The 15,574-nt window shown below is 48.0% G+C and overlaps 1 protein-coding gene across 2 annotated transcripts in view; it reads right to left on the bottom strand.

The window, feature by feature from the left end:
- Positions 1–154: 154 nt before the first annotated feature.
- ITGA10 (integrin subunit alpha 10) overlaps positions 155–15,574 on the bottom strand; it is a 108,010-nt gene continuing 92,590 nt past the window's right edge. For both annotated transcript variants that reach the window (XM_058159769.1, XM_058159768.1), the window contains exons 24-31: positions 15,233–15,322; positions 13,120–13,204; positions 12,463–12,576; positions 10,783–10,875; positions 8,727–8,840; positions 6,965–7,063; positions 5,776–5,889; positions 155–2,276 (exon numbers count right to left, since the gene is read on the bottom strand). In XM_058159769.1, the coding sequence (XP_058015752.1) occupies positions 2,223–2,276; positions 5,776–5,889; positions 6,965–7,063; positions 8,727–8,840; positions 10,783–10,875; positions 12,463–12,576; positions 13,120–13,204; positions 15,233–15,322 (763 nt within the window). In that variant the 3' untranslated portion in view covers positions 155–2,222. The remainder of the gene's footprint in view (positions 2,277–5,775; positions 5,890–6,964; positions 7,064–8,726; positions 8,841–10,782; positions 10,876–12,462; positions 12,577–13,119; positions 13,205–15,232; positions 15,323–15,574) is intronic.

The raw sequence follows: 15,574 nt of genomic DNA, 5'->3' as shown, positions 1-15,574 counted from the left end.
GGCAGGAAAGTGAGACGGGCAAGGTGAGTTAGCCAGGTCAAGGTTACAAAGAGAAAAAAAAGATTAAAAAGCAAAACAAAAACACACACACACAAAGACAAGGAAAGAAAGAAGCGTCGTCGGCAGCTTTACAGTTGTTAAAAAGAAGTGTGCCTTTTGCTATCGAATAAAAGTCTTTAATAAGAAACGACGAGGCAGTGAAGGTAATTTTTGGCAGGAGGTTTGAACCGAGACGTGTAGGACAGGCTGGCAAGGCTCAACTTTGCAGGCAAGGCTCATGGAGGCTGGGTCAGGCCATTTGAAGCAGAACCAGAGAGCGGCCGCGTTGCCCACCTGGCAACATCAGGCGGCTTGTGGCCAAAGGGCCTTTTAAGACCCAGAGGAACTTGCAAAATCCTTCACTGTCCTAGAACTCTCCCCAAGCCTTGGTTACCACATGGAGGTTTCTCTTTTACAAGGACGTGCCGGTTCAGAAAGACGTAGAGCAACTGGCAGAGAGATCTGCCCGCTACTCCTTCCACGTCTTTCCATTTGGCTGCAGACTTCACCGGTTGCCCAGGGAGGAAAGAGGCTGCCGTTGAGAACTGGAGGGGCCTTGTGGTCCGCCAGCAGATCTGGCATCAGATTCAGACAGTGAGGAGGTCGGGGAGGAACAAGGGCCTGTCCTGGAGTCTGGGGAAGGCTCGGATGGGGGCTCTGTGTCGGAGGCAGAGAGGGGGCCAGGGCCGGATGCCAGTTATCAGCTGCCTTTGGAGTTGGACATCAGTGAGGCAGAAGAACAGCTGGAGCCTGTTCCTAGTGCATGGAGTTACCAGACAAAGGGAACAGCTAAAGAACAAGGGTCGACTTGGGAGTAAGGCTGCAGGTGGACGGTGGAATAAAAGAGGAACGAAAGGGAAGTGGAGTTTGCAGGAGACAATTAGTTCATTCCTGCCAAGTATTGCGGCGCCTGAAAGATATCGCCCTGGCCACTCACCAAGCCTGATGAAGGTCGGTAATTGTCAACTATCTTGAAAGACTGTGGGAGAGGAAAGAATTTGCTGGGGAGGAATTCACTGTAAATTAAAAGGCTTTTATCGGGACGAGGACTAGCCTAGGTCAGAACAGGCCTGGCTGGAAATTGGGAGATTGCAATTCCCCTTATTCTGCATTGGCTGAGATTGATGGGAGTTGGGAGTCCAGCCACAGGCTCCTCGCTCAGTTTTGATTGTGACTCGAGAGGAAGTCTGCCTTCGCTCCCGTTTCTGTTCTAGGTCGCCTTCTAGGTCAGCCAAAGATTGTGATCTCCCAAGTGTTAGTTAACTTTTAGGAGTTCTGGATTTGGAGAGCCAATTGTTTAGCCAAAAAGGGTGGTGGGGGAGAGACCCAACTACAACCACCCTGGTTTTTTTTGCTAACACTGGGCGACTAGAACTTGACCCTCTTCCGCACAATGCTTTTTTTTTTTTTAAAAAAGGACTTTCCCGATTTATAAAATGCCCATTTTCATTAGAATAACATTTCAGAAATTCAGGGGCTCACGTGATCAGGAGGGGGTGCCGTACCCCGATTTGTGTGGAGAAACAGCCACAGCCTCTTGTCGCGTACAGTTTTAACAAGACGCCATGTTTTGGGAAAGGCCACACCCAACGAGCCAAAGGATACCAAGTCCCTGTAATTTGTTCAGTCTTCCGTAGGACAAAAACCACCCGTCGTGTCGGCTTTCTCTGGGGGTGGGGGTGGGGGAGTCCAAATTCAGCAAGATTCCCAGCAGCAGCTTCTGGTGCCATGTGGCAGCATTGCAAATGCCAGGCTGAACCCCAAAATCATCTTCTTGGGGTGGGTGGGGGGAAAAACATCTGGAATAAAGGATTTCCATGTGGGGGGGAAATGTGTGACCCGCTTAAAAATCCACGCGCTTGATTTTCTGTCGCTTTCCGTCTGCAAATCTTGCAGGCAAAGGTGGCTGTTGATCTGCCTGAATAAACCACCTGAATATATCAGTTCTGGCGATATTTAGACGGGCGTCTATCGAAATACACTGCAGGGGAGAGGAGGTTGTGCTTTCTTATTCCCGAATTTCAAAGATGCCTCAAGATTTTGAGGCAATTCTTGCAGAGCAGCCTGAACCTCTCTGGTCCGAAGGTAGCTAGGACAGTAAAATGACAGCTCCCCTTCTGGGTTTTGAACCCACAGATGCGCCTTCCTCTTGGGCGAAGAGTCTTTGTCCGACTGACTCGGTTTTATTCTTCTTTTTCATCTTCCTCCCCAGGCTTTTTGTGTATAAAAAATCCAACCTGGAGTCGGGATGAAGAAGGAAGTAGAAAAAAAAGAGGTTATTACACTGCAGAGGTTTAAAATCTCTCCGTTCCGAAGTTTCAGAATTCAACTGCAACTCAGTTTTAAGCTTTTCAGCTCTAGCAGCTCAGTGGGAAAATGTTCGCGAATGATTTGCTAAGACAAGTTTTTATTCCCACCCTTAGAGGAGTGTGGAATGGCATTTTCCCACCTTCTCTCAAATTTAGACTCTCTTAATTTTTCAGGACCTGTGGTGTAATTAAGTGCACAATTAAGACAGGTAAGTCCTTGCCTTACAATAGTTCATTTAGTGACCCATTCAAAGTTACAACGGCACTGAAAAAAAGTGACTGATGACCGATTGCCGTACGACCACTGCAGCATCCCCATGGCCGCACGATCAAAACTCAGAACTCTTGGCAATTGACTCGTGTTTACGACGGTTGCTGTGTCTTGCTGATCACTTTGTGTGACTTCTGAGAAGCAGAGTCAATGGGGGTCCTGCCAGATTCACTTAACAACCGTGTCAATAATATAACAACTACAGTGATTCACTTAACAGCAGTGTGTGGTATTCAGCCAGTTCGTTTGAACCGGTAGTGGCGACCGCAGGTAGACCCGCCCCGGCGCTATGCCGTCCTATTTAGCCACGTTTTCTAAGCTGCACGCCTGCGTGCAAGACGCACACGCAAGCAAAGCACATGCGCGAAAGGACGGGCGTATGTGCGGAAGGCATGCACGCACACACATTTTCAGTGCGCGACAAACCGGTGGTAAAAATATGTGCAACCCACTTCTGTTTTAACAACTGTGGCAAGAAAGGTTGTTAAACGGGGCGAAATTCATTTAACAAATGTCTCACTTAACAACAGGAATTTGGGGCTTCATTGGGGTCGTAAGTCAAGGAACTGCCTGTACAGCTGCAACCGTTTGTTCAGTGACTCTTCCAGGTTACAGCAGCACTGAGAAAAGTAATTTGAAACCAGTCCTTGAGTTAACCACCATTTGAGCATCTCTGCTGTCACGTGATCGCAATTCAGACTGTTGGCGCTCAGGACGGTGGCGGTATCCCAGGGTCACGTGATCGCCAAACTGCGACCTTCCCAGCCAGTGTCCAGAAAGCAAAGTTCAAGGGAGGAAGTTTGATTCCGTAACGACTGTGTGATTCATTTAACAATGGAAGGTGATTCACTTAACAACTGTAACTGCCCCTCCCAAAAAAAAATAATTGGTAAAGTTGGGTGCGAGTGTCCCTTAACGGCCTTGGTTAGCAATGAAATTCTGGTCCTAATTGTATTTGCAGGTCGAGGTCTACCTGCATTGTTGTTTCTTCGTTGTTGAAGGAGCTTTTGAATCCCACCCACTGTAAGGGGTGGGCTTCAAAAATTTTATCAAGGGGTTTTCTGCCCCGTTGCTGAGTGGGCGTGGCCTAGTTGGCCGCCTCAATCATGGCAGGGGGGCATTTTTGCCCTCCCCAGGCTCCAGAGGCCAGAAATGGGCTGGTTTTCCGGTAGGCCTGTTTATCGGCCTCCCTGAACCTTCGCGCACGCCCTGCACTTACCTGCATCCAAAATGGGCCAAGTGGGAACTCCTAGGAGGGGAGGAGTGGGGTGGGCAGGGCCAGCCAGGAGTGGGATTTAGGGGTTCTCCGAACTGCACAGAATCTTAGCTAGAGGTTCTCCCGAACCCCTAGTGGCCCGCCCCTGCCCACTGTCCATATCCAAGTGGGGGCAGCCTTGAGAAATTGGCATCCTGCAATTTATCCTGTACAGGTAGTCCTTGGCTTACGACCGCAGTTGAGCCCAGAATTGATATTGCTAAGTGAGAAATCTGTTAAGTGAGTTTTGACCCGTTTTACACCTTTTAAAATGGGTTAAAGTGAATCGTTGCAGTTCTAGTCACCTGATGGTTAAGTGAACCCGGCTTCCCCCATTGACGTTGCTTGTCGCAAAACCTGACCCTGTCATAAATATGAACCAGTTGCCAAGCGTCTTTGAGTTTCGATCACGTGATCATGGGGATGCTGCAACGGTGGAAAAATGGCCACGCCCCTTTTCCCAGTGCAGTTGTAACTGAATGAACCGTTGTAAGTCAAGGGCTACCTGCCCCTTTCCTCAGTGCAGAAACTGCAACTTCAGCAGAACACATTTGGGGGAGGGGGCTTCTGGGAGGCATGGTTGGCTTCCCAACGTTGGAGGCTGAGCCCAAAACTGAATTGGATACGATTTAATTTCAGGACCGTTAAAATAAAACAGTAACCTGTAATTTTAATAAATAAAATTTCAATCTAAACTAATTGCAATGAGTGTGATGAATTAATCCCGATCTACTTAAATAGCTTTCAATCCTCCTGTTATTGCAGAAGGATTGAAAGCTATTAAACATTAAATATTTCCAACCATTGTCCTGGCTGGGAGGCAGATATACCTTTACAGAGTCAATTACAGATTTGAGGGGTGTCCTAAGATCCTCTAGGGGTCCCCAACCTTTTGGACCTCAGGGACCACTAAAGTCATAATTTTCAATCCCGCGGACCACTAATATGATCTGCCTAATGACTGGCTGGATGGATGTGGCTAGGTGGTCATGTGACTGGTCAACCCAATGTCACTCACATCGAGGAGTGTCTCACCGGCCTCTACTCTTACCTCCCCACCCTGCCCGGGCTCCTTAGGGCCCCAACAGAAAGCAATTGTTGGAGCTAAGCAGCCACCACGAGAAAAGAGTTGGCAAAACAGCTCAGTTGAAATTGGATCTGGCCGAGAAGGAGGCTCAGCAGAAGCACCTCACTGAGGACTAGGAGCATAGGCTTTCCAAGCAGAGGGAAGACCTGCGGGAGTGCAAGGCCAGGTACCGGCGCCTGGAGGCTCAGCGGGCTGAGATGGTCAGCCAGTTCCAGGCCATGATGCAGCCCCACTGGAACGAGGCCCTCCGGCTCTTCGCCACCAGCGGCACTTCCCTCCAGCCTTCACCCAAAGCCCCTCTCCAGGAGGCTGAAGCAGACCCCAGGTCAGAATTTATGCCCCCCTCCAACCCCCACAAAAAGACCCTGAAGGGGGAGACTTCGTTCATTGCACGTATCCGGCCCAGGGACCATACTTCGAGGACCCCTGATTTAGTGCAATATAAAAAATGCAAATAATTTTTCTGGGGACCACCAAAATTTTCTCACAGACCACCAGTGATCCACGGACCACCAGTTGGTGACCGCTGCTTTAACCCTAACTCCCCAGACACACCCATGCCCACTCAGTACAGGAACCCAAACCCAAGCATCCCCGAGAAACACCTGTCCATGTGGATCCCATCAGATTCTTACCCGGAGGTGGGTTCTACTTATCTTTACTACCGGTTCGCAACGGGAGCACACGTGTGTGCGCACTTCTGCAGAGATCAGCCATGATGACATTGTGGCAGGTGGGTGGAGCCTCCCGCCGGTTTTACTCCCGGTTCTATAGAACCGGACCGAACCGGGAGCAACCCACCACTGATTCTTACCTTCCATAAGAAGACGATGACCACGGTTAGCAGCAGGAGACCGCCAAGGATGCTGCCAATCAGAATCCAAAGGGAAAGAGGGACCAATTTGGACTGGATAATCTCCAAGACAACCTGCAGGGAGACCAAACTCCTGAGGGAGGCCTTGATTCTGAAGACCTCGGCACTAGCACTTATACTTACGTACCACTTCACGGTGCATTATAGCCAGTGGTGGGATTCAACTAGTTCGCACCACTTCGGGAGAACCCGTTGTTAACTTTCTGAGCAGTTTGGTGAACTGCTTGTTGGAAGAAATCATTAGGGTAGAGAACCGGTTGTTAAATTATTTGAATCCCACCACTGATTACAGCCCTCTCTTAAGCAGTTTACACAATCAGCCAGGTTTTGGGACAATCCCAGCCAGGGGAAGGAGGAGGTATCAAGTGGGAAGCTAACCTTGACTCCTTCTGCAGCCACATGAGACATAAGCCTGACCCACAGACCCCATCTGTTTATTTCCAAGGGAAGGCAAGACTACGATAAAGTCGAGTAGTGGCCAAAATTGTGGAAGCCTTTTGGGAAAAGTGTATTTTCTAAAACTAGCTAGTGACATCCCTTTTTTTTTTTTTTGAGTAGTACCATAAAATTATATATCAACGGAAAGATAATTGAATCAAGAATGTAATGCAATAACTTTTATGAAGGATTTGCTATTAGAATAGCAGTTAATAGTATAAAGAAGAAAAGTGATACGTAGAAAAAAAAAACAAGATACAAAAATTATCCCCATGTCAGTTCATACTTCGTTGGGTCACCTTTAGTGTGAATTACGGCCTTACAACATCTTCCCATGGAGTGAATCAAGTCTTTTAGTTCTGCAGCTGTTCTAATGTGAAACCAAGATTGAATGATGGCTTCTATTAACTGGGTTTTATTGCTGGGTTGCTTCTGACTACCAAGTTTCTTTAGTCGGCTCCATAGATTTTTCAATTGGGTGAAAGTCTGGGCTATTCCAGCAGTGGAATAGGATTATCTTGAAACTCAAAAAAAAAAAAAAGTGGTGTTATTAGCCATCAAACCTCAAAAATACACTTTTCCCAAAAGATTTCCACAATTTTGGTCACTACTGTAGTCAATTTGACCCTTCCACATGTGGATCTGGCTGCTTGCGCCAGACACCAGGCCCCGTGTCAGTCCCAGATCTTACCTGCCGCTGGTGGGCAGCTTTTGGTAGAAGAAACAGGTTGTCTTCTTTGGGGACGTTCAGGGTGATGCTACTGATTATCTTCACTGTCTTGAATTTAGCCTAGAACCGCAAAACAAAGTGTAATGAGGGTCCCACATAAATAAGGTGTCAGGCCTGGAAACCATATTAGACTTTAGGGTTCCAGACGCTGCCACATTTTTCCCCTGAGGGGAAGAAGGGGGGTTGAGGGGTATGGTAACATTCTTCAAGCGGTCAAGGTCGGATGGTGTTCACATCTGCAGAAGAAGTGGCGAGAAGATATTCGAATGAACTGGGAGAACGTGGAACCATGTGACCAGCAAAGGGGTCAGGGGGGTGGGACTCTTGGGGTTTGTATAACTGGGAAAAGAATCCGGAAGTTCAGTTTTGGAATTTCACTCATCGTGTGCCAGTTTCCTCATGCTAGTAAAGAACTCTGAAAGACAATGGCTTCTGAGTTTTTTTTATGCAGAAGAGGTTTTTCTGGAACCTTGACATTAGGGTGCGTCCTTACAGCAATACCACTTAGACTTATCTACCGCTTCACAGTGCTTTCCAGCAGTTTACAGAGTCAGCCTCTTGCCCCCTAACAATCTGGGTCCCCATTTTACTCATCTTGGATGGACGGAAGTCTGAGTTAACTTTGAGCCTGGTGAGATTCGAACGACCAAATTGCAGTCAGCCTGCAGTCAGCAGAAGTAGCCTCCAGTACTGCATTCTAACCACTGGGCCACCATGGCTTTTTGAAAAGGACTCACAACAGCGAGAGGTGTGTGATGGTATGGGGGAGGGGATGTGAGGGTGCAAAGCAAGGGTGAAATGCTACCGATTCGGTCCGGTTCACCCGAACCGGTAGTAAAAAAAATGTAAAAAAAAGTTCCAACGATTAGCTGAGCAACGCGCGATTGTTGGAATTTTTTTTTTTTACTTTTTAAGCATTTTTTCTCTGGAACTGATAGTTAAAAATGCTTTAAAGAGTAAAAAGAAAAAGTTCTGATGATCACATGTCCCTCAGCGGATAGTCGGAACTTTTTTTTTTTTTCTTTCTTTTTAAGCATTTTTCTACTGGCGGTTCGGGTGAATAGATAGTTAAAAAATGCTTTAAAAAGGTAAAAAAAAAAAAAAAGGTTCCCTAGATCACAGCTGTGCCACGCGATCATCGGAACCTTTTTTTAAAAAAAAAATAAAGCATTTTTTTAGTACCGGTTCGGACGAATAGGTAGTAAAAAAATGCTTTAGAAAAGTAAAAAAAAAGAAAGGGTTTGACGATCGTGTGACACACCTTTGATCATCGGAACCTTTTCTTTACTTTTTAAAAGCAGTTTTTATTACCTATTCACCCAAACCAGTAGTAAAAAATGCTTTAAAAAAGTTTTTAAAAGGGTTCCGAAAGGTCGGCAGTTCAGCGGTTCGAATCCCTGGTGCGCCTAACGGGGTGAGCTCCCGTGACTTGTCCCAGCTTCTGCCAACCTAGCAGTTCGAAAGTAGGTAAAAAAAAGATAAGTAGAAAAACAGGGACCACCTTTGGTGTTCCGTGCACCTTTGACGTTGAGTCATGCCGGCCACATGACCACGGAGACGTCTTCGGACAGCGCTGGCATCTTCGGCTTTGAAACAGAGATGAGCACCGCCCCCTAGAGTCGGGAACGACTAGCACGTACGTGCGAGGGGAACCTTTACTTTATCTTTCACACACACACACACACACACACACAAAGGCAGGAGGCACTGCGGCTGCACTCACCTTCCGGAAAAATTCGTTCCGGACGGCTCTGAGCAAATGGATGGTGACTTCGGAGCTCCTCTCCAGACGTTGCAGCTGGCAGGTCACGACTTGACAGGCGGCGTTAGTGCAGTTCTGCAGGGGGAGGAAAGGCACTGGGGCTTTAACGCCCGAATCTACTTGAAGAAAAGGTGATTGCTGGGCTCATAGAACATGCTATGCCCAAAGGAAAAAAACAAAGATTCTGGCTTAGGGATGGTTATCTTCACCCTAAGAGGCTTTTACTGTGAAGGCTGGAAAGCCTGATTTGACTGGAAGGCTACCTAGTCCTGGTCACTTCATGGAGGGGTGGGGTTCGCCCACTTTCCTTGGCAGCAGCGTGGTTGGATCCTGCCTTCTTTGGGATTTGATCCTTGGTAGAGGCAGGTATTTTTCTCTCTGGGCACAATGAGACCAAATCTGCTGAACAAAACTCCGCATTGGCAACAGGGACGGCATCCGGCCATTAAACACTCCGCTCCGCCCCGCAAGGGATTATGGGGTTGTTAAAAGAGGATGTTGATGATGATTACAAAAAAGATGTTCAGACTTTGGAAAAAGTACAGAGAAGAGTAACTAAGATGATTGAGGTCCTGGAGACTAAAACATACGATGAACCATTGGCAGGATTTGGGTTTGGCTAGTCTAGAGAAAAGAAGGACTAGGGGTGACATGATAGCAGCATGCCAATATCTCAGGGGTTGCCCCAAAGAAGAGGGAGTCAAGCTATTCTTCAAAGCACCTGAAGCAAGACAAGAAGCAACGGATGGAAACTAATCAGGGAGAGAAGCAACCTGGAATTAAGGGGAAACTTCCTGAAAGTGAGGATAATTAACCAGTTTGCCACCAGAAGTTGTGGGTCCTCCAACACTGGAGGTTTTTAAGAAGAGACTGGACAGCCACTTGTGTGGAATGGTAGAGGACGTCCTGCTTGAGCAAAGGGTTGGACTAGAAGACCTCCAAGGTCCCTTCCAGCTCTATTCTGATTGTTTCTTTTTTTAACTTTGCAATGAGGCCTCCAGTTTGGGATTTCCTAGTGGTCTCCCATTCCAATAGTGACTTGGTCTGCCCTACTTAAGTTTTTTAAACACAGCCAGGCACTGACAGGATCAGTCAACCTGTCCTTCATGTGTTTTAGCCTCCAGCCCCCTAATCATCATCATTGCTCTTCTTTGTACTCTTTCTTTTCTGTATTGTGATGACCAAAACTGGGTGCAGTATTCCAGGTTTGGTAAGAAGATCCTATGGGTGCCCAACTACTGGCATGCTGGAGTTTAAGTCTTGCCAATTAAATCCCAATCTTGGTTTGTTTTGGGCCGATCCAACTCACAATCTAGGTCAGCATCTTAACCAAACCGAACCGAACATGTGGACTTTACCCAGGGGTGAAATTCAAAAATTTTCCCTACCGGTTCTGTGGGCCTGGCTTGGTGGGCGTGGCTTGGTGGTCATGTGGCTGGGTGGGTGTGGCTGGGTGGTCATGTGACCAGGAAAACTAACTATCACACTTTACACAAAAATAACACAACTGCAAAAGCAGCTGCACTTCACACGAAGTGGCTCCTGCAACTAGCAGGAACCTCTGTGACTCTGTAACTCAGAGAGTCACAGAGAGCTCAAAAACAAACTATCATGCTTTACACACAAAATGTCACAAAAGCTACACGACTGACTCACACACAATGCAAAAGCAGCTGGACTTCACACAAAATGGCCCCTGCAATTTGCAGGAACCTCACAGAGTCACAGAGAGCTCAAAAACAACTATCACACAAAAATACCGATTCGGGCAATAGGTAATAAAAAATTGCTTTAAAAAGTAAAAAAAAAAAAAGTTCCGACCACCTCGCAGCACAGCTGATTGTCACAGCTGATTATCAGAAGTTCAGACGATCAGCTGTGCCATGCGATCTGGGAACTTTTTTTTTTTACTTTTTAAAGCATTTTTTTTACTACCAGTTCCAGCGAACCGGTAGTATTTTCAGTACCGGTTCAGGCAAACCGCCCTGAACCTGTAGCATTTCACCCCTGGACTTACCACTCTGTCTGTGTGCGCCAATTCTTCTGGGTGCAGTGGAATCACACTATTAACTGATCCAAACTCGGTCTGATTCCGCAAGTTGCAGGTCACCTTAGAGTTAAAAGAATGAAGCATCAGATTGCTGCTTGGATTGCAATTTCCCTCCAGAACTGAGTGTGAGCTATTTTCGTAATGTTTCGACAGAATTTTCTGGAAACTGTTTCTAGTTTAGAATCATTTCAAAAATGCAGCCTATTGTGAACAACCAGATTGGACCCTGGCTCTTTTTTTCTTTAGTTGAGGGCTAAAGAAAAAGAAAACGTAGCTAGGGAATTCTGGGAGTTGAAGTCCAGACTGTCATGGTCCCATCAGATCTCGGTTCGGAGGAGGAGTTGGAACCAGGACTGTATGACGGGGATGGCATGTCTACCTTGGCATGTTTGGAAAGGTCAGGGGCTGAGGACGATGCTGTCCCAAGCCCCTTGGGCATTTGGGTAGGTGGTCATCCAGATGGGGAGCTGCCGATCCCCTCTAATGAGGAACAGCTGCCTCCCCCACTCGATCTGATGGCACAGAGAGCAGAGCGGAGGCAAGCTCAAAGGAGGTCTGCTCGGCTGCTCGAGAGGAGGTCGCCTGCCCCTCCTTATAAGGAACACCTGGTGTGGGTTGACTTAAGCAAAAGCTGGGAGAAGCTGTCTTTGTTGGGAATAATTGTTTGCTACCAGTGGTGGGTTTCATTTATCTTCGCTACCAGTTCAGAACTGTGAGCGTGCGCGGACGTTTTGCTCACACATGGGGCTTCTGCGCATGCGCAGAACCTTCTACACATGTGATGATATCCGGGTGGGTGGGCGGAGTCTCCCACTGCCTCCGCTACCAGTTCTCCCGAATCAGGATGAACCAGTAGAAACCTACCACTGGTGTGGACTTTCCTTTTGCCCTGTGGCCTTGCCCCATTGACCTTGACTCTTGTCTTTGAACTTTGTCTCTGCTTTTGCAAATTGGTTTTATTGCTTATCCTGGCTTTTGTTGGTTGGACTGCGGGTGGCTGCCTTCCGGGAAATTTGGGCTGGAGTCTTACAGCCATGGTAGGGCCGTTTGTTGTGGAAGTTAACAGAGCAATAAAGGACTCTATTGAAGCCTGCCTCTGCCTAGGTGAACTGGGTCATAACCAGTGATGGGATTCATCCGGTTCGGACGAACTGGATGCTAATTTTACATCTGGTTCACCGAACCGGTAGTTGCAAGGACTGGCTGGCCCCGTCCACCCTGCCCTCCCAGAAGTCTCCACGTGGCCCGTTTTCAATGCCAGATAAGTGCAGGGTCCACGCAGAGGCTCTGGGGGTGCAAAAAATGGGCCTCCTGGAAGTTCCAGAAACAGGCCCATTTCTGGCCTCTGGAGGGCCTCCAGAGCTCGGGAGAGATCGCTTTCGCCCTCATGGAGACTTGAGGAGAGTCTCTGGAGCTTAGGGAGGGTGAAACAACACACCCACACACCACTGTGGTGCAGCAGGCTGACTAGGCCACGCCCACCCAGCAACTGGGCAGACAACCAGTTGCTAAAATTTTTGAATCCCACCCCTGGTCATAACACAAGTCGGCAAGGCTGAGAAACCTTGGTTTTGGAATTGTGGCTGATCTAAGAAGAGAACTGCTGGGCCGTGGGAACTTGGGCAGAAATCAAGCTAAGCCACTTACATTATCTGCAAGGATGCGAGTCACCCAGAGAAATTCCCTCCCTTGATAGCCGGTGGCAGGAAACGCCATCCGGAGCGACAGATTGGACACTGCATAGCAGGCAAGATTTTGTATCTGCAAGGACAAGAAAATCAAAGTTTTTAAAAAATGGGGATGTGAACATTCTGGGGTTTATTTCTGCCCCCCACCCCAAAGAAGCATTTTAATTTCTCCTTTGGGACAAGATCGGCGGCCAACAGAAAACGGGACAACTCTCCATGGCCAATTCACCACGGGACAACTCATTTCAACACATCAACTTAATTATTTCAAATAATAACAAAAACATTTTACTTTTTTTGTCATGCCCATTTCATTCCGTCCCTCCTTTGGTGTCCTTTCTTTCATGATTCTGTTCCCGCTATTTCTTCAATATTAGTCTCATTTCTATCCCGCTGCGAGTTGGCCGTGGAGAGTTGGCTGCGATGAATTGGCCGTGGAGAGCTGACCTGGAGAGTTGGCTGCGGCGAGTTGAAAGGGGCGGCACCTGCGTCCAAGGCTCAAGTGCTGGATCCTGGACCCCACCCCCACCCCCCATCCCCCACCCCCTGTCAGAAGCACTGAACCAAAGTTGGCCATTCCTCCCAGGGTCTCGCTCCTTGTTTTCCACATCTTTACTTTGATGGATGTCCGAAACTCTGGGGTCATGTCACTCGGGAAGGTCCCCACAGGATGTACTTCATAGCGGTTCAGGGTAGATTCACTAAAAGAAAACATAAAAGGTAAAGGTAAAGGTTCCCCTCGCACATACGTGCTAGTCATTCCCAACTGTAGGGGGCAGTGCTCATCTCCGTTTCAAAGCCGAAGAGCCAGCGCTGTCCGAAGACGTCTCCGTGGTCATGTGGCCGGCATGACTCAACGCCAAAGGCTCACGAAACAGTTTTCCCTTCCCACCAAAGGTGGTCCTTAGTTTTCTACTTGCATTTTTTACCTGCTTTCGAACTGCTAGGTTGGCAGAAGCTGGGACCAGTAACAGGAGCTCACCCCGTTACACAGCACTAGGGAGTCAAACCGCTGAACTGACAATCTTTCGATCGACAAGCTCAGCGTCTTACCCACTAAGCCACCGCATCCCTATAGAAAAACCTAAATTGGAGACATTCTTTGACTTGGAAGTTCGGAATTACAGGTAGAGTCAGTGGTGGGATTCAAATAATTTTACAACCAGTTCTCTGCCCCAATGACCAGCTGGGTGGATGTGGCCATGGTGGGAGTGGCCAGGGGGTGTGACAGGCAGCACTCAGCCTCCTGCTCCTCCCTGGGAGCAAAAATGGATTCGGGGGGAGGGGGGGTGGGCTGCCCCCTCGCCTTCTGTTTTGGACCTAGTAGGCCTCCCTGCAGCCTCCTGGGAGCAAAAACAGGCCGCGGGGAGACTGTGCCCCACCCTCCTGCACCCCATTTTGGGCCTAGTAGGGAGCCAAAATGGGGCACGTGGAGACTTGTGGAAGGGGCGGGGTAGGGAGGGGCAGGGCCAGCCAGCAATTTAACAACCGATTCGGCCGAAGTGGTGCAAACCGGTTGAATCCCACCACTGCAGGTAGCCTTCCACTTACGATCAAAATGGAGCCCAAAATTTATGTGGTAGGTGACACATTTGGTAAGTGAGTTTTGCTCCGTTTTACGACTTTCCCTGCCACAGGTGTTAAGTGAAGCACTGCAGGTTCTTAAGTTAATAACATGGCTGTTAAGTGAATCTGCTCCACAGTAAGGTCACAAAAAGGGATCACATGAGCCCAGGACATAAACACGAGTCAGTTGCCAAGCCCCCTGAATGTAGATCACATGACCCTGGGGGATGCTACAATGGTCATAAGTGTCACGAAACGTCATAAGTCACTTTTTCCAGGCCATTATAACTTCAAACAGTCACTAAATGAACTGTTATAATCCAAGGACTATCTGTAGTCCATTTTAGTCACTCCCTCCCAAATCAGTTCTGAATTATTATTTAAATTGTTTGTTATAAGCCATCCAGGAATGGTGTGTTCTTGGACAAACACAACGAATAATGCGCCAGGCTGGTAAGCTATGCAGCCATTTGTCTACAGGCCTGATTTGCTTGGGATTGTTCTGATCTAGGTTTCCTTAGAATACATAATGCACAATCTTAGTCCCAGCAAACCTCTTTAATTCATACGGCTGTGAATTATTGCCATTCCCAGTCCAAAAGGCTTCTCAAACAGTCTTTCAGGGGAGTGTTTACAAACACCCACCTTATCTCCCTTGGAATGCTGCCAGAGAACTAATTGCCACACGCAGGGCAAGGCCAAACGTAGCACAGAGTCAAACAGAACTTTTCCACAGCTTTAACCGACCAGATGAACTAATTGCTTCCTGCAAAAGCTCACGTCCCGTTCGCTCCTCTTTTATGTCTTATAGGAGGGGGCAATCACCTCCAAGCCTTACTCCCAAGTCGACCCTGTTTCCTTAATTGTTCCAGTCTCCTGGCAGCTATGTGCATGCGCACACTGGGAACAGGCTCCTGCTGTTCTTCTGCCTCGCTGATGTCAGACTCCGGAGGCTCCGAAGGCAGCAAAGAACTACCAGATGGCCTTGGTCCCCTCTCTGCCTCCGACGCAGAGCCTTCATCCGAGTCTTCCCCAAACTCCAGGACTGGTCCACGTTGCTCCCCAACCTCCTCACTGTCCGAATCTGCTGCCAGCTCTGCTGCCCGCTGGCATGCCACAACAAGGACACATACACACAGATGCACAGCCACACAGGGACTCACCTGGTCAGGAAGAGGTCAGGCTCATAAGAGACGAAGGCGGTAGGCTGGGCTGTGTTGTCCGCCAGCGTTTGATTCAACTCACTGCTGTCACTGCACAGACGAAAGGAAGAAAAAAGGTTTTGAATGGGTTGGTGGAAGCTCTTCTCAAGACAGAAGAAACAGTGGCTTTTCACACAGTCAAAAGCCTCAAACGTTGAATTTCAGGTACAACAGGGAGTCCTCAACTTACAACCACAATTTGAGCCCAACATTTATGTTGCTAAGCGAGAAATGTGTTAAGCAAGTTTTGCCCCATTTTCTTGCCCCGTTTGTTAAGGGAATCACTGAAGTTATTAAGTTAGT

The sequence above is a fragment of the Ahaetulla prasina genome, chromosome 17 (genome assembly GCF_028640845.1).
Source record: "Ahaetulla prasina isolate Xishuangbanna chromosome 17, ASM2864084v1, whole genome shotgun sequence".
NCBI classification, from domain to species: Eukaryota; Metazoa; Chordata; class Lepidosauria; order Squamata; family Colubridae; genus Ahaetulla; species Ahaetulla prasina.
Note: the sequence above shows the minus strand (reverse complement) of the source record. Positions and strands in the feature narration are given on the sequence as shown.